At 36.9% G+C, this 24,370-nt stretch overlaps 2 protein-coding genes across 5 annotated transcripts in view; one reads left to right on the top strand and one right to left on the bottom strand.

The window, feature by feature from the left end:
- The window catches only part of Fto (FTO alpha-ketoglutarate dependent dioxygenase), a 370,034-nt gene extending 352,465 nt beyond the window's left edge, over positions 1–17,569 (bottom strand). The window contains exon 1 of one of the 2 annotated variants that reach the window (XM_046434593.2): positions 17,422–17,569. In XM_046434593.2, coding sequence (XP_046290549.1) covers positions 17,422–17,466 — 45 coding nt within the window. In that variant the 5' untranslated portion in view covers positions 17,467–17,569. The remainder of the gene's footprint in view (positions 1–17,421) is intronic. The other variant, XM_046434591.2, reaches the window with a different exon arrangement.
- Positions 17,570–17,703: 134 nt separating this feature from the next.
- Rpgrip1l (RPGRIP1 like) overlaps positions 17,704–24,370 on the top strand; it is a 101,697-nt gene continuing 95,030 nt past the window's right edge. For all 3 annotated transcript variants that reach the window (XM_046435034.2, XM_046435031.2, XM_046435035.2), the window contains exons 1-3: positions 17,704–17,843; positions 20,193–20,284; positions 22,179–22,323. In XM_046435034.2, the coding sequence (XP_046290990.1) occupies positions 20,200–20,284; positions 22,179–22,323 (230 nt within the window). In that variant the 5' untranslated portion in view covers positions 17,704–17,843; positions 20,193–20,199. The remainder of the gene's footprint in view (positions 17,844–20,192; positions 20,285–22,178; positions 22,324–24,370) is intronic.

Here is a 24,370-nt window from a genome sequence, read left to right as displayed (position 1 = left end):
ATCACCCAGTGTTGCGCATTTGAAAAGTGGGTCTCAGAAAACAATCAACCAATATGGTGTGTCTGCCAACAAAGTTCTATGCTAGATATTTCAGAGGACAAAAGATATTTGAAAAAAAAAAAAAAAGAGTTTCTGCTTCTAAGAATTTGTTAATTTCCACATGGAGAGAAGGGATCTAGAGTGATAAATAAGACAAGAATACTAAAATCCTTCTATTTTAATTTGTTTTATTTATTTGTTTTTATACAAATAATAAACATGCTACCCATGCTCTCTACCATTGACCTATGCTCCCAGCCCCTTTAAATCATATTCATATCCATATAATGTTGTTAGTGCTCAAATTCCTTTTATATTCAGTATCATTTTGACAATAACACAAATGAAGCAGGGAGAAGAGTTGACAATCGTCCCCAGTTACAGATGAGACACTGCAGAGACGGAGGGACTTATGCCAAGTAATGTCGTGTAAGTGGCACCTGTGATAGTAGAGATGTAGCCCCCTAACTACAGTGAAGTGCTCCTTCCACCACAGCAGGCCCCTACCAGTGGGGTTGTACGTGACCTCCACTCAAGAAACATTTTTTAGTGCCTAATGTGTTCCAGGTTCTGCATGCACTGGGATACGATGTTAAATAAAACAAAGTCTGTGTAACTAAGGCAGGGAGAGATTGATTGGGAAAAAAATCATCACAATACTTTGTGAGGGCTAGGATTATGGCTGCTCAGCGGTAGAGCGCTCACCTAGCACGTGTGAGGCCCTGGGTTCAATCCTCTGCACCACATAAAAATAAATAAAATAAAATAAAGATATTGTGTCCAACTACAACTAAAATTAAATATTTAAACAAAATACTGAGTGATAAGTGCTATGAAAACATATATACAAATTGTTCCAGCAATCCAAGAGAAAATCCTTTTGAGATTTTGAAGTACTTTCCATACAACAACAAAATGAATTAAATATTCATCTCAAGAACTTAGCAAAAGAAGCTTAAGAGAGGAAGGACAAAGGAATCAATAAAAATAAAGGCAAAACGATTAGAGCATAAACCAATTCAAGAACTAAAGAAATAAACAAACCGGGGGCTGGGGATATAGCTAAGTTGGAGAAGTGCTTGCCTTGCATGCATAACGCCCTGAGTTCAATCCCCAGCACAACAAAAATAAAAAAAAAGAAAGAAATAGACACACTACCAACAAATATAATTTATTTTAAAGAATAGATCTAAACACATAAAATAATCAAAAAGGAGAGATTAAAATATGAATATGAGCCGGGCATGGTGGCGCACACCTGCAATCCCAGGAGCTAGGGAGGCTGAGGCAGGAGGATTGCAAGTTCAAAGCCAGCCTCGGTAAAAGCAAGGCGCTAAGCAAATTAGTGAGACCCTGTCTCTAAATAAAATAGAAAATAGGGCTGGGGATGGGGCTCAGTGGTTGAGTGCCCCTGAGTTCAATCCCTGGTACCAAAAAAAAAAAAAAAAAGTGAATGTGAAATTCTTTAATTATAAAACTATACATAATTCTATATTCTATACTAGTGACCAGAGAATATAATTTCAATGCCATGTCAATAAATTTGAAAATTTTCATTTCTGAGAAATTTAATGACCAGCTGGGGTTGTGGATTAGTAGCAGAGCACCTGACTCGCACATGTGAGGCACTGGGTTAGATCCTCAGTACCACATAAAAATAAAACAAACAAAATATATTGTGTCCATGTATAACTAAAAAATATTTTTTAAAAAAAGGAAATATAATGAGCAAATTTCCTCAAGAAGATTAGAAACTAAACAGGGCTGGTAGTGACCTGCTAATCCCAATAGGTGGAAGAAGAAAAGAAGAAATAATAATGAAAATAATAATAATAATAATAATAGGCAATAACTAGGCACTGGAAAGGACAGTTCAAACTTCTAAGAGACATTTTTGGTTTTTTTTGGCACTAAGATTGAACCCAGGAATGCCAAAACACTTTCTTTATTTCTTGAGATAGGTTCTCTCTAAGTTACCCAGGGCCTTGCCAAGTTGCTGAGGCTGACTTTATTTTATTTTTTTTTAAAGAGATTGAAAGAGGGGGAGAGAGAGAGAGAGAGAGAGAGAGAGAGAGAGAGAGAGAGAGAGAGAGAGAGAGAGAACTTTAATATTTTATATTTTTAATTATCGGCGGACACAACATCTTTGTTTGTATGTGGTGCTGAGGACCGAACCCGGGCCGCACGCATGCCAGGCGAGCGCGCTACCGCTTGAGCCACATCCCCAGCCCTTCTTTCTTTTTTTTTAAATATTTATTTTTTAGTTATATGAACACGATATCTTTCTTTTATTTTTATGTTGTGCTGAGGGTCGAACCCAGTGCCTCACACTTGCTAGGTGAGCACTCTACCTCTGAGCCACAACCTAGCCCTGAGGCTGACTTTAAACTTCCAACCTTCCTGCCTCAGCCCCCCAAGTTGCTGAGATCATAGGCGTGCAACACCATACCCAGTAAGACAAATAATTCTAATGCATTAAAAATGACTCCTCAGCACAGACAGAGGAGAACTCTGCAGTTCATTTTATTACATTAGCATCATACATTACCAAAACTTGACAAAAGAAATCACAAAAAGGAATGTTTCTCAGTATTTTTACCTAATTTACCTTTCTCTATTTTCAGCTCAGTTGCATCAGCCAAAAGAGCTCCGCTGGGCTTTGCTAACTAAAGTTTCAACTATGATCACAACATATAAGTTAAACACACCCCATTCACAGATTCTGGTTTTCTCACCCAGGGGCACACCTTCCGCTCCTAAAAGAATTACTGCTGCAGACGTTTATTTTCATAACTCAAATAATAAAAAGTTGAATTCAGCAGCATGTTAATGTAATCAAGAAGGATTTATTCCAAAGAACAATTAATAAAAACTCCCTTAATAAATTATAGTCATAGCAGTAGAAGATTCAATCTTGTAAATAGATGTCAAAACGTTCAATGAAAATTCAACAGCGGTTCCTACAAAAAAAAGTAAAAGAATCAAAGATTATAGCCAACAACTATCATCATACCATATTTGTAACAGTAAGAAAAAAAATGTAAAGTACTTAAGAATAACCCCAAAGGTAACAAAACAGTGCCAAATAAAATAAAATTACAAAATAAAATTACTTTCTGAGGTTCATAAAAGAAAACCGAACACTGTTGAATGAGAAAAAAATTTACCATAAATTTTCCATTCTTTCCAAACTAAATTACAAATTTAATGCAATAACAACTAAAACACCAAAGGATTGGTGGGGCAGATAGGGGACCTTGAAAAAGTGGTTTTTAAGTTTATCTGAAAAAGAAAAAAAAAAGTTTTCTTGTCAATCCAAAAGAAAAAAGAAACTTTGGAAAACAGAATAATTATCTATTGTACTTGTACTGCCAAATATTAAAAGGTATCATAAAACTTATAATGAAAACAGTTTGTCAAGAATAACAAAAGCCAGGCATGGTGGAATGCCTGTAATCTCAGGAGGCTGAGGCAGGAGGATCGAAAGTTGGAGGCCAGCATGGGAAACTTAGTGAGACTCTATCTCAAAATTTAAAATGGGGTGGGTGGATAACAGAGCTCAGTGGTAAAAAGCACTTTCCTAGCATGTAGGAACCCCTGAGTTCCACTCCCAGTACTGGAAAAGGGGAAGAAAAGAATGAAAAACAAAACAAGAAACAAAATTAAAATCAGATGTGAATATTTGGGCTTTCAAATCAATACTGGAAAAGTCAATACTGTAGCAGAGATAACTGTTTAACCATCAGGGAGGAAAAAGTTAGATATCTATTCCATATCACAAACCAACTAAATTCCAGATGCAGTATAAGAATTACATGAAAAAGAAAATTAAATACAAAGTAATTGCAAGAACAAATAAATGACAATTAATCTAACACTGAGGTGAGAAAAGTATTGATACAAACACACACACACAACACTTTTGAATAACAAAAATTCAATGGGAAAAAGGCAGATAATAAACAAACTGGGAAAAGTACTTCCATCACATGATGAACAAATGGTAATATCTCTAAACTACAAAATGGTCTTACAAATCAGTAAGAAAAGACAAACACATGTTAGCAAAATGAACAAAGCCTACATGAATAAACAAATCCAAAAGAAGTATATCTGGCCAATAAACATGATAGGAAGGAATTCATCCAAACACAATAATTAAGAAGATACAAATTAGTTCTACCATGAGCTCCTACTTCTTGTCTTCCAACTTGGCAAATACATTTGTTTTATGATAATTCCCAGTGTTGGAAAGGATGTAACAAAAAAGCACTTTCATGTGTTGCTTCTTAGACTGGAAATTGGCATCACCTCCTGGTTATCTCTGGAGGATTAGGAGACTTTCTTTTTCCTACTTGATATTTTGTGTTTTTCAGGGTTTTTTAAATGTATTATCATGTAACCAGAAAACTATTTTTTAAGTTAAGAAATGCTTCGCCATTCTATACCAGATATACTGTCATTATACATTTAAAAAGTTGGCTTTCATGAGTCCCAAGTGAAAAATAATTTCATTATTTTACAGTCACATCCATAGTAATGATAGCTAATGCTTACATAAGCCCATCGTTGTTCTAAATGCTTGACATATATTAGATCACTTAATCTTCACAACTATTAGTATCATCATTGTACAGATGAAAACTGAGGCTCAAAGGATTAGGTGACCTGCCCACGATCACTCAGCTAGAAAATAGCAGAGTTTGGGAAGCCTGGCCCCCAAATCTATGTTCTTTATCATCACAGACTACCATCTCTCCGGAGAAACTACATTCTAAAGCAATATGACTGGTGCATAATATAAATGGCAGAACATAAACAATAAAATAAGCACACGTCCCTTTAAAATAGTCTCTTTGGGAAACTCTATACATATCCAAAGATGTGGTCACTGATCAAAACATTTTTAGAAATCTTTTCTTTGACTGTCCCCAGGGGATGGTAAACATGTCTCCTAGGAGGAAAGAAGAGATTTCTTCCAGCTAGGAGTCATTCCAAAACAAGGCTTGAGATGTGATTAAGTGGCAGAATTCTGCTATTGGTAACAAGGCAACAAAAACTGATTTAAAAAATAAATAAAGCTGATTGTACTATGGTGCCCATATTCTGTTAGCTCCTGAGAACAGTGGATTTTAGCATTTGCTATGTACTGCATTCAGTAATTACTTGTTTACGTGCCTGTCTTCCTACTGAACTGAGGTCCTCATGGCAAAGATTATGCTTTATTCATCTGTGAGCCTCCAGCACAAGTCCTGGCACATACACAGTGTTAATTAAGTACTTCTGAATGAACTCTATAGAATGCCACACAAATGCTTTGAGCAATGACAATATATTAAAATAAATAAAAATATTGCCAAATCTTTAAACAAACAAGCCTATGAGGTATGTACAAAGAGATTATAATGGGGAAAAAATGGAAATTTTATGGCACAGTCCCCAAAATTCTAAATATTAAGGAAGACCAAAATCAGTTTAACAGGTCTTCTTATTATAATGGCTAGCTGTAGTCATTTCTCACAAAACACAAGGGGGGAGTGGATATGCCTCATTGTCTAAAAGCAATCTACTGAACCAAGGATGCAGAAATAACCATAAACTTTCTCAGACAACGATGCAAAAACACATCTGCTACACAGAGGACACCAGGATGCATCCTGCCTATGAGTTCAATCGACAAAGCACAACCTGGTGCCTGGAATATAAATCAAAGAACCTTACAGGCCTGGTATTTATTGACATTTGCTACCTGCAAATTCCTAATATGTGCAAGATGGGCCTATTTTTATTTACAGCACAAACCACAGACTGAATGTAAAACAAGATGCTTAATAAATCCAGAGGAACATAAAACACCAGCATAACTCAGACAGCAAGACAGACACTCACTCCTTAATTAAGTGGGTGATGTTCTGCTTAAAACAAAAAGACAACCCTGGGCTATAGCTAAGATTAAGCACTCAGTGTTGCGAGGGAAGCGCCAGCCATTTTCAGGGCAAAGGCTTTAAATCATGAAAAATAAACCATCTAATAGTCTGTATTCAATAGTAAGTAGACGTCAGGACACAGACTGATTTGGATTAACACATTTTCAGTTATAACAAGTAATTTTACAGAGGATTAGTATCTTGATGGTCTGATCAATATGAGGCACCGCTGCTATTACAGATGAAGAGAAAATTGCCCCTCTGGTAATAAAGTGTGCGTGTCTTCGTTCTCCTTCATTTGCTGAGTCCATTACTGTAATGGTTCCAGCATTAACAGCTGGGACAATTTAAGCAGCAGGGGTCTGATGAATTTAAAAGCTGGGAACACTGGCCACTCATCCTTTCCTCCCTTTCGGTCTGCATATGTAACTCCTCTGCCTGGCTATGGTTCCAATACAAGGATCATGTTTTATGAGAACAATGACTACTATTTCCCAATTATTGTCTCATTAATAGTGTTACCAGCCAATAATGTGACTAAAACAAAAATTGCTCGCAGCATATTGGCTGCTGAGTGTGCAAAATATTGCACACTATTTACCTAAATAACAAGATTGACATGACAACAGGCTAGAGTCCACATAAACTGTAATGTTTGCAGTCGTTTGCCTGGTGCCGGTTTCACATTCTTAAGCAAAGGAAAAAAAAAAAAAACAGCAGAACATTCATGCTGACAGGGAAAAAAAAAATTCATCAGTAGAATTTTCCATCTCTGTTTTCAAAAAATGGCAAACTGGAAAACAGTGAGATAATGGACTGCTGTACATAGAAATAGAAAATCCATATTAATGCAGCCCTGAGACTTTAATCATGCCCAATTCAGCAGAGTGAGTTAAGGTTGCAACATCAGCCTGTTTTATATTATTATTGGAGAAATGCTGGCCCTTGAGGCTCAGACTTGAATGATCCAGTCACTAAATGAAGATGCCAAAGGGCAGACTTAAGGCTAAGGCAGAAATCAGAGCTCTGAGTTTTCTGATCACAAACAGTTATGAAAACACTAACGCACTGGCAACAAATCTCCTCCTCAGACCAGATGTAACATAATTTCACCCCTCAAACTGCATCTTCTACTTAAGTTCTACTGGTTATGAAGATCTCAAATGCCCCTTATCTATATGGCAGTTCTTGAACAAAAGGGAAAGCATGGTTACTTTGCAGGCGGATGGTTTCCAAAACTACAGAGTAAATAAATGACCCTCAAAGCCACAGCACAGGTGCTTCCAGCATAAACAAACTATAAGCCTGGTAGTCATTTTGATTTTAGAATCAAAGAATAGAATGGTGATTAGTAGGGGCTGGGAAGAGGGAGAAATGAGAACCTGCTAATCAACCAGCAGAATGTTTCAATTATGCAAAATGAGTAAGAGGCAACACTGTGTCTACAGTTAACAATATTATATGGACACTTAAAAAAATGTGTTGATAGCAAAGATCTCCTGTTTCTTACCACAATAAAATAAGATGTTTTAAAAGCTGCAAGACGGGAGCACCTATTCAAGATTTAGCTTTCAAATGTGTTAACCTTGCAAACATCATGCCAAGGACAAATGTCTGAAACAAGTTCCTACTGATGAAAATCTTAATCTCCTGAACATACCCAGATCCGGCCCAGTAGTCCCCAAGATTCCTCCAGGCTTACATTTTGAAATCAACCAGTGCAACAATTTTGTAAAACAACTCAAAAACAGTTTATAACAGAAGATGAAATGAAAGAGCTTAGCAGAACTCTAAATTCACCTTCTTTAAACTATGCCTTTTCTTTAAGTTTCCCAAAGTACCAGCTTTACAATAAAGTTCCTTTTTTCTGAGAAGTCAAAAAGTCACATTTTAAATAAAACTTTATTGGGAAATATTCCATAAAAAATAAAATACACAAAGCCTGGTAAACTAGCGTTTTCAACTTGAAAATGAAGAAAGAAACCATTGCTGACCATTGCTTACTTCTCAAAATTAATATCTACACCTGTTAAGGAACTTAAAATCCATAAAGTACTTATCACTTTCCATTATTTCTCTCAAGTTCCAGTCCCATCACTCACTATTAACAAAGCCTACTCATTTAGTAAATATTTATAGAATACCTACTATGTGCCCGGCAAAACATTAAGTGCTAAAAATGACAAACTTTAAAAAAAAAAAAAGGTCCCTAATCTTTTGGAGCATATAATCTAACTGCCAAAACCTGTATCAATAAACTCAACCACAATAAATCTAATCAGCAGTCAGTATTGTCCTCATTGACGGTCATATGTATCATACATCAGATGCTAGAGGCTTTCAACCACTCAATCTTTCTTCAACAGATACTTATTAGCATCTCCAATGTGAAAGACTCTCTGCCAGGTCCAAAAGAGTGATAAAAGGATGAATTAGACCCAAATGCTATCCTCAGGGAACCTAATGGTTGTTCAAAGTGTCTAGGACTGTTTGAACAGCAAATTCAGTTTTCAAAAGGGACACTAAGATGGTAAAGAAACAGACTTGGAATTAACACAAAGTAACAACTCACTGTTACACAATTCTTGAGCTTATTAAGAATGGTAATTAAAGTGGTCTGGAAACTATGATCAAATAAACTAACCCTTCTTTTATTACAGAGGACAATAAAACCTACAAAATGGTGATTAAAGGTTGACTTACACTGAAGAAGAGATTAAGCAAAAACAAAGATGGATGGAGAAGGGGGGAGGAGTAGAATCTTTCAAGTGAAGTTTCTACCTTTTTTTTTTTCTTTTTAAGTCTCTTGGTCATTGGCCATGGGATTGTGAAATATATTCATCTGGTCTTCATCCCTGTTGCCAGACATACAACTCCTAAACCCTTGTACTCTGAGAGTGACAAGAGTATTCTGTATGCTAATGAACTGACTGGTGCCTGGCAGCCCCTCCCTACTAGTGTCAGAGCTTAGAAAATAACATCCCCAGGACTGGGGTGCAGCTCAGTGGCAGAGTGCTTGCTTAGTGTACCTAAGGACCATCCCAAGCACTGCAGAAAAGATAACAACAACAATAATATTCTAAAGTATTTCACACATTGAGTACTTCAAACCAAAGGATACTGGAAGGTTTAGAAGCTGCCTTAGAACCAAGGTCTGTCTGTTTCTCCCCCCACCCCCGCCATCACCACCCATATCCATCTCTCGCCCCTTCTCACCTCAAGTGAGTCAAAAACAGATCCAAGGTATGTCATGGGTCATGATAACTTGCACTCCTTCTCCCCACAGCAAGCCATACGGCCTAAAAATATTACTCTAACCTTCCCTTATCTTTATGTGTATCAACTGGCCAGAAAGACGGTCTCTGACCTACCCACAGATAATAAGGCCCTCATTTCAGAGGTGGTCCTGCTCCACATCTGGGAGGAAGGAATGCTTCACAGAGAGGCCAAGAAGAATCTAACAGGCAGGGCTTGCGGAACATTCCCAGTTCAGCCTATCTCATTAGATCACACTGTTTTATCCAATCACATTTCTATATGGCTCTTCATTTTTCATACATCCTAAGCATCCTGTCAGGTAAAATGGTGATTAAGTAAATTAATAAAGTATAATTAAATAAAACAGGCTTTTCTCTTGTTAACCTGTCTCTTGTTACTGGGGCGTTGGCTGTGACCCTTATGATGGGCAAGAAGAGGTACCACCTCTTTCAGATCTTATGGTAGCTTCAGGATGGTGCTGATCACAGGAAAGACCTCCTGTGACCAGGATTAGAGGGCTGGGACTTTTGGCCTCACCACCCAACCTCAAGGGAAGGGACAGAAGCTGCGGGTTGAGCTGGTTACCAATGGCTAGTGATATAATGAGGCTCACATATGTAACGAAGCTTTCATAAAAACTCCAAAGAACTGGGTTTGGAGAGTTTCTGGAGGGTGGTTACACGTGCAAACAGCAGGCATGGAAGCTCTGCTCGCCTTCCTCCACACTCGCCCCTACTTCTCCTCCATCTGGCTTGCATTCATCTGTAGGCTTGGTAATATCCTTTCTAATCAACAGTAAACATAAGGAAGTTCTGAGTTCTGTGATCCACTCCAGCAAATTAAGGGAACCCAAGGTGGGGATCTTGGGAACCCTAACATATAGCCAGTCAGTCAGGAGCACAGGTAAAACAAGCTGAGGCTGGCCACGGGCATTTGAAGAGGGTGGGCAGCCTTCGACCCATGAGTATGACCCTACCTCCAAGTACACAGGGCCAGAAATGAATGAATTAGAGGACACTCAGTGGATGGCTGCTGCAGAACTGATGGCTTACAGGTGCGTGGGAACACCCTCACACACACTTGGTCACAGAGCATTCTGAGAGTCCAGGAGAAACTCAGTTTGTTTTTTTCATCCTTACACTGTCCTACTACCAAAACTCTCCTCTATTTAGTTTCCTAAAGTACCATCAGATAAATTGTGATATAACGCAGGCCCACCCAGGTAGAGGCAGTGGCCAAAAGAACCTTCTCAGGACCTTACAAAAATGTCAAACCACAAAAAAATTAAATAAGGTAAAAACACCCAGTGGGCACAGATATAAATAACCAACTTTCTTTTACTGAGTTATTATTTTTATACCTCAATAAACCTTATAATTAAAGGTTTATTTTATTAAACAATATTCAGATAACTATCACCAAAGGTAGAAGACTTTTTTAATGATTTTATTTAAAACAGTTTATTCTAGATTTTTTCTTTCACTGGGAAAATTATGTACATTATTTTTAAAAAATTATTAAATGTTCTTATTAAAGATATTTATTATTTTAGTAATAAACTATTTGTTTTTAATATTTTAAAAGATTATCTACCCCAAGTCAGAATAAAAATCATTAAATCTAATTTGAAATTCAACATCCATATCTTTCTATTCCATAAAACAGTTTTAATATTTCTAAATATTTTAATATTTCTAAGAAACCTCTAAAGAAGTCCTGGACCTGTCACAGGGGAAGATCTTTAAGCAGATTTTAGGAAAGGATTCTATGACACCCTCCCCCCAGACCACATGAAATAACATCTTTTTGGGGGGGTACCAGGGATTGAACTCAGGGGCACTCGACCACTGAGCCACATCCTCCACCCTATTTTGTATTTTATTTAGAGACAGGATCTCACTGAGTTGCTTAGTGTCTTGCTTTTGCTGAGGCTGGCTTTGAACTTGTGATCCTCCCACCTCAGCCTCCCCAACTGCCGAGATTTCAGGCGTGCACCACCACGCCCAGCCATGAAATACATCTTTCTAAGGAAGGAGCTCCATGACCTCTGGACAGACCATGTTAGATACCACTTGTTACCATGTCCTGCTTTGGTGATGAAGCTCACTACTCTCTGCTGTTAGTACATTATATCTTCCACAGACAGCCAGTTCCATGGGATATATCTGCCATCTTTAATCTTTACCCACATGTCTCCAGTGTTAAGATGAAGAACTTAAGTTCATCTGAACCACAGAACACAGACAATGGCTGAGTAACTACTGTTTCAGCTTTTCAAAGGGTGATACACAGCCAATACCATTTTGTATACTCAGGAGAAAAGTTAATAGAACCCCAGTTGAATCAGTTTGCCTGAATGGTCACCTAACACAAGTTTACAGAATGAGTGTTCTGAATTTAGGATAAATATCTACGAGGGTCCGAAAGGTAGTGGAGGCGATGATGATGATGACAGCAAGTTAAGGGTGATAATAACAGTGTTTATTTTTACTATATGTCAGGAATGTTCTAGTTGCTATTCATATATACAGTTTAATCCCCACTACAACTATCTCACTGAAACTTAATAGATGAAGAAACTGAGGTTCAGAGAAGTTAAGTTGATCGCTGAAGTAGGTGATAGAGTAGAATTCAATTCCAGGAGTTTGCTTCATACTCTGAACTACTACACAGTTGTTCCCCCCTTATTTACAGGGAATACGTTCTAAGACATCACCCCGCCCCCAGAGGATACTTGAAACACAGGATAGTATTAAACCTTACATTTACTATAAATACATACTATGATAAAACTTCAATTCAAAAATTAGGCACGATATCAGATTAACAACGTTAATAAAATATAACTATACACTGTAATAAAAAGTTTTGTAAACACTGTCTCTTTAAAGCATGAAGACAAATGTCAATATTTTGGGACCATGGTTGATGGTGGGTAGCTGAAGCCACCGAAAGCAAAGCCATGGAAATCGGGGTACTGCTGTACTGGGGCTGAAGGAACAGAGTGGACTGTGGCAAAATGGAATGCACATCTGCCATTGAAAGGAGTCACTCCCATTAGGCTGTCATAGGGAAACGCGCGTTCAGTGTTACCAGATACTCTAGGCTTCATGAGAGTCAAATACCTTGATTTTTATGTGAAATCCCTCAACATTTAAATATTAGAAAATGATTTTGAAACTTTCAACCACCTTCATCTCAGCCAAATAAAATACTTTTATCACACTAGGATAAATATGTGGGCTAAAAATTTATGATCTCTAATGCTACATCATTCCTCAAAACTGTCCATGCCAAAAATGCATACTCTACATCCAATCATAAAAAAAAAAAAAATCAGACAAATAAGAATACAAGGCCATTCTACAGAACAAATGGCCTGTATTTATCAGGAATTGTAGATAGCTTGAAGGACAAGGAAATGATAAGAAATCGATTTAAATGATATTAAAGGAAACCAGATTAAAGGAGAAGAGATCAAAAAGACAGGACATCTAAAGGTATGTATGATTCTGGATTGGTGCCTGGGCCGGGGATGCTTTATAAAAGAGAGTATTATGACAATTAGCAAAATATGAACATGTCCTTTGGATTAAATAACAGTATTACATTAATATAAAAACTTTTCTGAAATTGATAATTGACGTTTATATGTAGTCCTTGCTATTAGGAAACACATGCAGAACTATTTAGTGGTAAAGAGGGCTGATGTCTCCTACTTACTCTGTAGCAGTTCTTAAAAAGAATACTAATAAGGCTGGGTGTAGTTCAGTGGTAGACAGCTTATCTACCATGTTCAAGGCCCTGGGTTCAATCCCCAACACCTCAAAAATGTAAAAACAGTAATAAAGAGTTAACAGTTCATATGTATACATACAGTGAGGGAGAGAGAGAGAGAAAGAGAAGAAGGGAAGGAGAGGGAGAAGCATGACCAATAAAGCTAACAGAGCAAGGCGTTAACTTGTAAATCCAGACAATAAGTCTATGAAAGGCCTATGTTCTATTTTTGCAGGTGTTCTCTAAGTTTTAAATTATTTCATCTGAAAACAAACAAACAAAAAACACACACAGAAGTCCTCTTGGTTAACCAAATACAGTCAAAAGCCTTATCTACTCTGTTGTGGCCCAGTGGCCAAACTTAATCATAATGGGGCTTCACAACAATCCACAAAAGCAGCCATTCTTGTCTTATTTTCTGCTTGGGGCAACTGAGATACTAGGTGTGAAAATCCTGTTCCAACAGCAAGAAAATAATAGAAAACAGTCTAACTCAGGCCATCAATACTAATCTGGACTATTCTGCTTATTTCTTTTTATAAGAAAAATTCTTTTTAAAAATGCATGCTCTTAGGCTTTAAAACAAATTAAGTAATGTTATCATGGAAAGCTACCTATTTAGTCCAACTTTCTTCAATCACCCTCCAGACTTGAAAACTGCATAAAAGTCTACAGCATAAGCAATCACAAAGAAGAAAATACAATCTACATTATTTCAAAGAGAAAACGAGTACCAAAAGTAATTACCCATTATGGGAATGACAAAGTTTAATTTAAAAAGCAAACATGACATCTTAGTAACTCTGGAATAAAGCTTTCATAGATATTACACAAAAAGGATGAATCATAAAAAGAAATATTGATAAATCTCCCTTTATTAAAAAACATTAAGTAAACTCAAAGAATGGCAGATAATGTTTGCAAAACTTATACCTTGTCAGGACTTGTATCTAGAAATACAAAGAACTCCCAAAACTTAACAAGAACACAGACAATCTGCCAAAAGAAAATGCACAAAGATTTTGAATAGACACTTTCCAAAGGAAGATAGACATGTGATCGGTAAGTACATGAGAAGATGCTCCACATTATTAGCCATCAGAAATGCAAATCAATGCCACGATGAGATACCACTTCACAATCACTATCATGGCTTCAGTAAAAAGACAGACAATAATAATAAGTGTTGTCAAGGACAGAGAAATTGTAACTCAAAATTGGTGATGGAAATGTAAAATAGAACACACGCTGGAAAACAGTCTAACGGTTTCTTAAAATGTTAAAACACATTTCTTTACATTATGACTAGCAATTCCACTTCTAGTTCTCTACCTATGAAGAATGAAAATATATGTCCACACATAAACTAGGATGTAATTGTTCATGATAGCATTTTTCATAATAGCCAAAAATTGAAACAACTCAATGAGCATCAACTGATAAACAAATAACCAAAATGTGGTATATTTAGATATATGAATGCCATTTACTGGGTAATTAAAAGGAAGGAAGCATTGATATGTGCCACAATGTGGGTAAAGCTCAAACACATTATTCTGGATAAAAGGAGCCAAACACAAAAGATCACTTGGAATATAATTCCATTTATACAAAAAAGTCCAAAAAAGGCAAATCTAGAGAACAAAGGTGGTTGCCTAGGGATATAAATGAAATCAAAGATTTATATATATTTTATAGCAATTTTTTTCATAATAACCCAAAACTAGAAATAATCCAAATGTCCAGCAAAGGTAAATGAATAAACAATTTTGATACATCCACATAGTAGCCTATTACTCAGCAATGTAAAGGAATAAACTTCTGGTAGACACAATAATATGGATCAATCTCCAAAGTCATTATGCTGAATGAAAAAAGACCCAAGAGAACATCTGTATGCTTCCATTTATATGAGATTCTAGAAAATACAGACTCTTATATAATGACAGAAAAGATGTTACTGGTTGACTAAGGGCCAAAGTAGATGAAGAAATTGGCTGCAAATAGTAAGGGGAAATTTTTAGAAGGGATAGAAATGTTCTTAATTCCAACTGTGCTAGTTTTGCATGTGTATACATCTGTCAAAACTCAAATGGTACATGATAAATGGTTTTTAAATTACTGTGCATAAATTATGCCTCAACAAAGTTAAAAAGTAGGAAAGAGTAGAAAAGAGAATGAGTAATTGGACATATTCTCTTTAAGATTTAAAACAACTTCCTATACTTAAAGAGAACTAATTTTCATGAGCAAACAATTTTTAAATAAAAATAAAAGAATTTTTTAAAGGCAATAGAAAGAAAACTTGCTTTACCAATTCACCATGTTTCCAAGGAGAAAATGGGGGAAAGTTTTGAAGCTGAAGTCAAAAGAACAATTTGTGTTTCCTACATACCCTAGCAACCAAGTTGCCTTAAGCAAGTCACAACTTCTACAAGCCTCAGTTCCCACATCTGTAAAATAGGGATAACACGAATAACTACCTCACAGGCAATGGTTATAGTTTCAACAGAGTAAGGCTTCCTTTGGACTAGGAAGTCTACCTTAGCCAAAATTATAATCCCAGTGTATAGCAATTCATAGATGCTCAATCAGTCTTCACAGAATACAGGAATAACTCTAAAATTCAACCTGAGCTGGGCATAGTAGCACATACCTGTAATCCCTGTGACCTGAGGCAAAAGGATAGCAAGTTCAAATCCAGGCTCAACAATTTATCGAGACCCTAAACAACTTAGCAAGACTCTGTCTCAAAATAAAAAATAAAAAAGGGCTGGGGAATGTAACTCAGTGGTTAAGAGCCCCTAGTTTCAATCTCTGGTACCAAAAAAAAAAAAATCAACCTGAAAGGTGAGAAAGACATAATACATCATGCCAATATATAACATTTGTTTCTTTCAACTTTGAAGACTAATACAGAAAGGTCTCCCCCCCTCTTTATGCCATCTTTAGTATATTAACTCTATCATATGGAAACTCAAGTATAGAAACTTCAGGTCTTTTATGAAATGTTACGGTAATTCAGGTCATTATAGACCAGATTTGACGTTTTAAATCCTCAGGTGTACTGCCCTAAGACAGATTCAACTGTAAGAGTAAATTCCATGAAAGCAAGAACTGTACCTGCTTTATTTACCACTGATGCTCACTGCCAATATTTGCCTAACACAGAGTGAGCACCCAATAGCATGTGCAAAGACCCTGTGAGAAGATGAACTACAGGCAAGAGGGACTTTCGAGAAGTGTCTGATAGGCAGAGAGCAAAGAGCTATGCCCAAGGAAGTTGTGGATAAGACCCAGACCATGCAGGATTCTTTTAGATTATGTGAAGTTTTGTTCTTATCCAAAGAGCAACAGAAGAACATGGTAATTTTTAAACAGGTGGTTGGCAGAGTAAGTAATGAGGAAAGGGACATAATTAGATTTGAATCTGGGGGGAAAAAAAACTCTCTACAGTGTGAAGGAATTAATTATTGGGGGAAAGGGAAACAGAGTATTAAGTTAGAGTATACAGTCTAAGAGGAGGCTGTTCCAACAGTTCATTAAAGATATAATGGTAATCCGATGCAAGGTAGTGGAGGTGGAAAAAGTAGACAGGTTCCCAATATGTTCACAGAAATCAATAGAACCCAACTGGGGGGCGGGGGGGGGGGTGATTCTTCTTCTGAGTCTCAATTCTTCGTCTTCGAAACAGGACTGTTGATAAGCCATCTGTATCATACCTATCTTGTAATCTGTTGTGATAAGAATATGAAATAATACAAATGTGCACCAAACACAGGTGCCGGATACACCATAAATGCTGAAAGTAAGTAAATAAATAAATAGATCTCTATCGCTTTTATAATTGTTGTTGTCATCCCATGGAATAGCAACTACCAGAACCTGTACAACAAAGGTAGTGAATAAGAATGTGGTCAAAGATTCATACCCACAGTGCTGAAGGCACAGGCTGTATCAGCTGTCCACTGAGACAACTGTTCCAAATAAACACATCTGACCGCACGATATTTCATCCAGCTCTCAGTCCTCAGAGACCATGATGGAATGAGAAAGCACAGCTGGTGTGATCACAGTCATCTGAGAGTCCAGGAAACTGAGGCACAAGGGCGGCTACAAATTTAACCACAGAATAGGTGCAGAAATAGAACAAGGGAATGGGTGTCTCGATTCTCATTCCTGAGCCGGTCCAACGGGACTCGGCCTGCATCCTAAGCAACACGAATATACAACACACGCGCGCGCGCACACGCACACACACGCACACGCAGCCCAAGTCTCCAGGATCCTTGCAGACAAGGCCCTGTCATCCCTTAGTTTAACACCGTGCATCCGCTCATCATCAAAGCAAGCCCTTCCGGTTCCCTGCCTCTAGCTCCCAGTGGAGCAAGAATCCCAGACCTAGGGAAGGCCGACGTACCTTAGCTTCGCGCTCTCGTTCCTCCGCGGTCTGTGTGCGCTTCATGTTGCCACTAAAGCCGCCTTCGCCACCGCGAGCCGCGTAAATCCCTGGCCCTGGGCCCCGCCTCCTGCGTGTAGTTCTCTCGGTGTTCTGCTTCTATCCAGCGCCATGCGCCCTCAGAACCTTGAGAACTACCACTCCCAGGATGCACCGCGCGACGCCCGCGAGCGCCTCGGGCTTCAGAGCAGAATTTCCCCGGTCCCACAGCAGACCCAGGGTAGTCCGCTACGCAGCAAGCAGGAGGCCTGGAGACCGCGAAGAACTACATTTCCCAGGGGGCAACGGGGCCTGCCATGTTTTTCCCGTGCTCCTCTCGGCCGGCCGCCCGACAAGCTGTCGGCGCCATAGCAACGGTAGCTATCGGCCAGGCGAGAGTGGTGGTGAGTACTCTGGGGCGTGTCGGGGGTGGATGAGGCTAGCGGACCCTAACCCTGCAACACCGGCCAGGGTCCTGGGGTATGCTTTGCGGTCTGGAGAAGACCCTGGAGGTCTTGCGTGAAAAGCAGCCCCGCCGAGACACCTCCACATACTCAGGCCTGCATCACAACCCGCCCTTTATCCCCACGCCCAGGAGTGGTCTGAAATTTTGTATCCCAGCCCTAAAGCCTACCTAATGAGAGTTGCGGTCCCTATCCACATCCTTCAAGTAGAAGGTCACGCACACACTTCACTCACTTACCCTGTGTTCAGAATTGTTTGGTGGACCCTAAACACCTTGAGTGAGTGCCCTATTATTACTTTATTTCTTGTTTATTGTCTCACTACTTCTATAACCCGTTTATGCTATAAAGGCAAGGACTTTTTTACCATTTTGGTCTCAGTGGCTGATATTCATTTATGCATTCAGTAAATACAAACTTTATCGCCCACCATAGGACAAGACACTTCCATACTATGAACCCCAATGCACATCAGAAGATGTTTATACTTAATTAATGGACACGTAAACTAGTAAACAAATGAAAATATTTTTCAGATAAAGGCTATTGCTATAAAAGAAATAAACCCCGCAGTAATTGGGAAGACGACTACTCTCACATAGGATGGTCAGGGAAAGCTCAACTCCAAAGGAGCCAGCCAATGCAAAGGCTTTGAACAACACTAGGGTATGGTGGGCTTGTGGAAAGTAGAGGACAATGTAAGTGAAGTGGAGTGGAGTGAGCAAGAAGGGAGAGTGGGAGTTGTTGTAAAGGTGTTCCACAACATGCAGGGTTTCTCAACCTCTGCACTATTAACATTTTGGATGGGATTGTCATGGATGCTATGCACTACAAGATGTTTAGCCTCATCCCTGACATCTACCCCACTAGAGTCCAGTACACCTCCCCTTCCCCGTTATGACAGCCCAAAATATCACCAGACAACTACTTCCTAGATTAGTGATGTTAGACAAGTTACCTGATCTATCTCAGCTTCCTCATTTGTAAAGCAGGAGTCATTTGAGTAACAGTATCACAAGGATATAAGTCCTAAAAATGACATTTTCTGTAGCAAAGTTTCCAAAAGAAGTAGTTGATCTCCCAGGCATTCATCCATTACCTGTTTCTGTCCCACAAAACTGCAGTGGTTCTCAACTTTTTGGAGTTACAATGAAAATTATGAATCCACTCCCTAAAGCATATTGCATCCACACATATACATACAAAATTTGCAAAAACATATCTGAGTTTTTGGACCCTGAAAGTTCCATGAACTTCATTCATTCATTCAAACAACTATCCAGTGAATGCCTGCTCTCTGTACTAAGCTCTATGCCAGCCTCTAAGAATAAAGAAGTGAACAAGACAAATAAGCTTGCTACATTAATCTTAACATTATAGAACTTGAAAACCTCTGCCTTAAGGTATCTTCATTAGCAGTTTGCATTTAACTTCTCAGGTACATCAAAAAGAAAATATAAAATCCTTTTTTTTTCCCTTTTTGCATACTATACATTTTATGGACCATTCACATCCAGATACAAAATAAAGTTGCTGTGGCGAATGTCTGTAAAGAATATGAACTGTAAAAATACTAAAATTAGCTAGATAGGCTATATATGTTGTGATAGCTAATCCCTGCAACCTTTATCTCGAGATAAAGGCAGGATGTAACAAAAGCAATACCAACTGATGAATTTTTGAAACCATTTTCACCAAACTTGAAACTCCCCATTCATCTGTGCATCAAGCAAAAAATTAGTATTCCAGTATCATTGACATCCCAAGCACATGGGCTAAATGCTTTCAATTTATCATCTCACTTATTTTTACAATAACTTTGAGGTATTATTTACTTCATTTTTTAAATAAGGGACACTCAAATAGGTTGCATGGTTTGACGAGCAGTTAAATAATAGAACAACCATTTGGATTAAGTTCCTGATTCAATATTTTTCCAGGATGCCTGCTTTTTTGTGGAGAAGAAGGGAGCTAGAAAGGAAATATTTCTTATATTTGGAAGTTTGATATTTTTTCACATAGAAGAAAAAAGAGAAAAGGAAGAATGATAATCTTACCTCATTTCCTAAGCAAACTATAGGAAATACACTGTTGAAAGAAACACTGTCTCCATGATTGAATGTAGTATTACTTTTAGAATAGAAGCTTTCATCTTCTTCAAGCAGCACATGTGGGCAATAAGATGTCCATTAAAGTTCTGGTCCCTTATTCGTTTTATTTGGTTCATTCCATTGCATGCTTAATGTAATAACTTGGGAAGAGTTTATTTGAATTTTCGTTTCTCCACAGATAGGCCATGTCTGGTCCAACTGATGAGACTGCAGGAGACCTGCCTGTGAAAGATATAGGTCTAAACCTCTTTGGAGCAGGAGGGTTACAAGGTATGGCCAGCTGTTATTTATTACAGTTATGAACTTTGATCAGTGATTTCTTTACTTTTAATTTAAAGTATTTCTGATATTCATACAAACCAAACCATTTAAGTAACTATATAGCTCTTGATTGGACTAAACAAGATGGAGAGTTTGGAACACATATGGTATTTTACTGCACGCATCAATTATCAACAGCTCATAGCAAATGCAAGATCCCCCTCTGTTCTGATAAAGAATTGTTATAAATCATCTTTTTAAAATTCCACACATCAGTAGAAACTACATAGAGAGTATCATGCCTCCAAACCAAATTGCCTGGTTTAAATCACATTCACCATTAAAACATTTCTTTATATTTAAGTTTTATACAAGAGGAAATGCCATATTTAAAAATTTTTTGCCTTTCAAGTAGAGTATCTCAAAATGGCTTGTTTATGCAAGTGATAGTGAGTTTTTTATCAAATTAATATACATTAAAGGTTTTTTTTATCCTTTTATCACTTAGTGGTTGCTATAGAGTTAAAGAGCACTTTCAAATTGAGGAAGAAAACACTGCTTTAAAGAACAGTTTAAAATAGAAAGCAATGTTTATATTTGTGTGTACAAATAATGTGTTAGCCATACTATCTGGCGACACTACATTTACTATTGAAAAACCTAGGGATTTAAAACATATTCCACTAGGGAATCCTCATGTACCATCTAATCAGAAGAGTGTAAATGACTACCTTTAACTATCTCAGAAAGATAGTTAATGTATTGTTTACTAAAAAAAGATAAATTTGATTGTATGTATTTTATTGTTAAAAGTGAATAGTATGTAAGTTTTGCTTTAGATCTTTCAGGGAGTATCAGGTATTCAAATACAAATAAATTTTAAGACTACAAAGCTATTTATTGGATTTTCATACTGTTGAAGTTCAGTTCTTGTCCTCCATTACCACCATCAGACTTTAATCTCTGTCAGATTTTTCTTTGTTTTTATTGAACAATTATGAAAAATTGATGTATTTCACAAAGATATGCAAAGTACCCAGTTTAAACATGTGAAAAGATATATGCATGCTCAAAGTGTGTGAAAGTTCTATCTATTAAAATAGCTTGGAGAGGGGCTGGGATTGCGGCTCAGAGGGAGAGCACTCGCCTCGCATGCGTGAGGCACTGGGTTCGATCCTCAGCCCCACATAAAAATATAGAGATATTGTGTCCACCTATAACTAAAAAAAATAAATATTTAAAAAAAATAGCTTGAAGAGAAATGATCTGTGAAGCTTTCCAATGACAATTTTTTAAATTTTAGGGGCTTTAAGGGGAGGGGTTGGTCTTGTATTACAGTTTGTTTTTTATAGCTTAACACCCGTGACTCAAAAAAAGTTTTAATCATTGTGTTCACCAAATTTTTCTAACTCTTGCTTTTGTAAAAAATATATAAATAAATACTTTCAGATACTCTAACATGTTTGTGCATGCACGCTTGTCACTAGAGATAGAACTCTAGGACTCACGTTTGCTAAACAAATGCTCTACCACTAAATTACTCCTGGAGCGCAGACACTCTTTGACTTTTCTGACTTGATTTTTACAGCATTCAGCATATAAATTGAAAAGCCTATTGAATCTGAGTTCCATCTTATAGTCTGAAAGAATGATTATTTGAATATATTTTTTAATAAATGCTATTTTTGCTCAAATCCCTAATACTATATATAAAGTATTAATCACAAGATTCTTACTCTTCATTATTGTGAACAATTGCTATATAATATTTCTTAAAAAATCTTCATTGTAGATCACAAAGGAAAAATCTGAATTCATCAGAGATTATTTTAATACCAATAGTTATCATTTTTAAAGACTATGTTAAGTAATCCTATAATTAATTACCTTGGCATTTTTGCAGAAACTTTAACAACACGGACAATGAAGTCTCGCCAAGCAATATCACGTGTCAGTCGTGAAGAACTGGAAGACAGATTTTTGCGTTTGCATGATGAGAACATTTTACTTAAACAGCATGCCCGTAAGCAAGAGGATAAAATTAAAAGGTTATGATAAAAAGCTTTTAGCTTTTTTTTCTTGACTCTGTAAAGTTTGGAGGATATGCTTTTTTATAAACTTAATTGAAAACCCCACCTTCAATCTCTTTTGGAACAGGCATGTTGTAAATAAATAGAATTTTTAAAAATGGAAAATCTTACAAACTAGAATAATAAGCCAAAAAGATTGTGTTTATTATGTCTGAACTTGCTATTTGAATGAAGAGAGCAAGCTAATAGCTAAGAGTGCCATGAGTATATCATAGCTATAAATAACTTTTGGTTTAATATTTATAGTTTAATAAGCAAATGGTCAGAGCATTTGTTTTTTAAAATGTCATCATTTTAAAATAAAAGTTTTAAAAAATAATTAACTATTACAACTCGTTAGAATACATGTTCCTTTAAGATTTGTGGGGTTTATTAATGAAAACATCACTTCAATCTCTAGAACATGTTTAACTTAGCTTAGGTTAGTCTATATTTTCAAGGATTTCCACTGTGTGCTGAAAAAGTATTGTCATTTTTTATTTATGTGCAAAAAGTTTATGCAAGACTGATGTCTTAAGAATAGATATTCTTTAATTCTTTCTTATTCAGAAATACTGTGCCTATCTACTGAATGTATGACATTAAAGATAAAAAAGTACATTCACATTTGTAAGCATGAGCAAGTCTTATTCATATTTATGATCTAGGTTCAAAGAAAAGGTGAGAAAGCCATTGAAGAAAGAAGATAGGGATTAGAATTCATCCTGAAGAAGTGACTCCAGTTCACTTTTTACTCTGTGGCTTTTGTTTTAGCAACCCACTGCCCTGCCTTTTACTTGGAGTTGGTTTTTGAGTAATAATCTCAAAAAGTTCTCAAAGTTTGCCTGAACCCCTTTCTGTCCAGTAACATCCATGTCAGCCAAGAAGAATGAGGCATGTAGTTTGTGACCACTAAATATTTTTTTTTCTCTTTGTAAGCCTAATTGGGCAGTAAAAAAAAAAAAAAATGAATTCACAATCTTGACTTCGTTAGTAATTTGTCCTACCCAGAAAATAAAAAATAACTTAATAATGAGCCATGTAGTTTCATGGGAAAAGGACTAGGCTAAGAGTCAAGTTGTATATGTGTGTTCCATTATCTCTCTGCCACTAGCCTATGGTATGTTCAAGCCATTTAACCTCCTGGGACTTTATTTAACTCAGCTATAAGAGTAGTGATCCCATGAACTCTTTGACCCAAAACTCGAAATTTCTTCTCAGTCTTAGATCCCTGACAATGACTTAAATACATAGATAGAATCATGTTTAAACTTATCCTTAAGATGTAATTAGTATCTCTTTCTTTTGTATAAATATAGATTTTTAAAAACCACCTTTTTAAATAAGTACTCGAACTTTACCAGATTACTTAAGATTCATCAATGTCGTAAAATAATCAAATCACATGAAAAGTATTTCTATTACTGGACACACAAAAAATTATGCTTCCTAATAAAGTTTGCTTGAAGGTCAGCATAAAAAATGGAAAGACACTTTTGATGTGCTTCTCTTGCCTTAAAAATTAAGGTCATTTCTTTGGATATTGAGTGCTTTTTCATGTTAAATCTGATCTCTTCTTTTGACCATAATCTGTATCTCTGTGTAACAATCTGTGTTACAGTAGACTCAAGGATTTAGATTGACATCTCATTTGGATAACTACCTTATTTTTATGGATAGGACATTGGGTGGAACTCAGAACCCTGAACTGTAATATTAAAGGGCAAGATAGAAGGTGGCTTTGTTAGACTAGAATACCTGGCCAGATTTTCCAATGATATATCATTCTCTGGATTAGGTGGAAAAGGAACTAATCCATTGATTATTTTACTAGGATGTTTGTGGTACTCTTGGATCTTGGTTTTTATTATCCTATATCCCTTATAAAGCATGCTTAATGGATGTGCCTCAAGGGAAAAAAGAAAACAATCTTAACTGATTATGTTATGCATAGCTCTCCCTGATGCCACATGCTGCAGGCCTAGTAACCAGAAGTGTAGATAGACATGTATTACTACCAATTTAC

Source organism: Marmota monax, unplaced genomic scaffold (assembly GCF_021218885.2).
Source record: "Marmota monax isolate L192 unplaced genomic scaffold, Marmota_monax_Labrador192_F-V1.1 WCK01_AAM20220418_F8-fsc00024, whole genome shotgun sequence".
Lineage (NCBI taxonomy): Eukaryota > Metazoa > Chordata > Mammalia > Rodentia > Sciuridae > Marmota > Marmota monax.
Note: the sequence above shows the minus strand (reverse complement) of the source record. Positions and strands in the feature narration are given on the sequence as shown.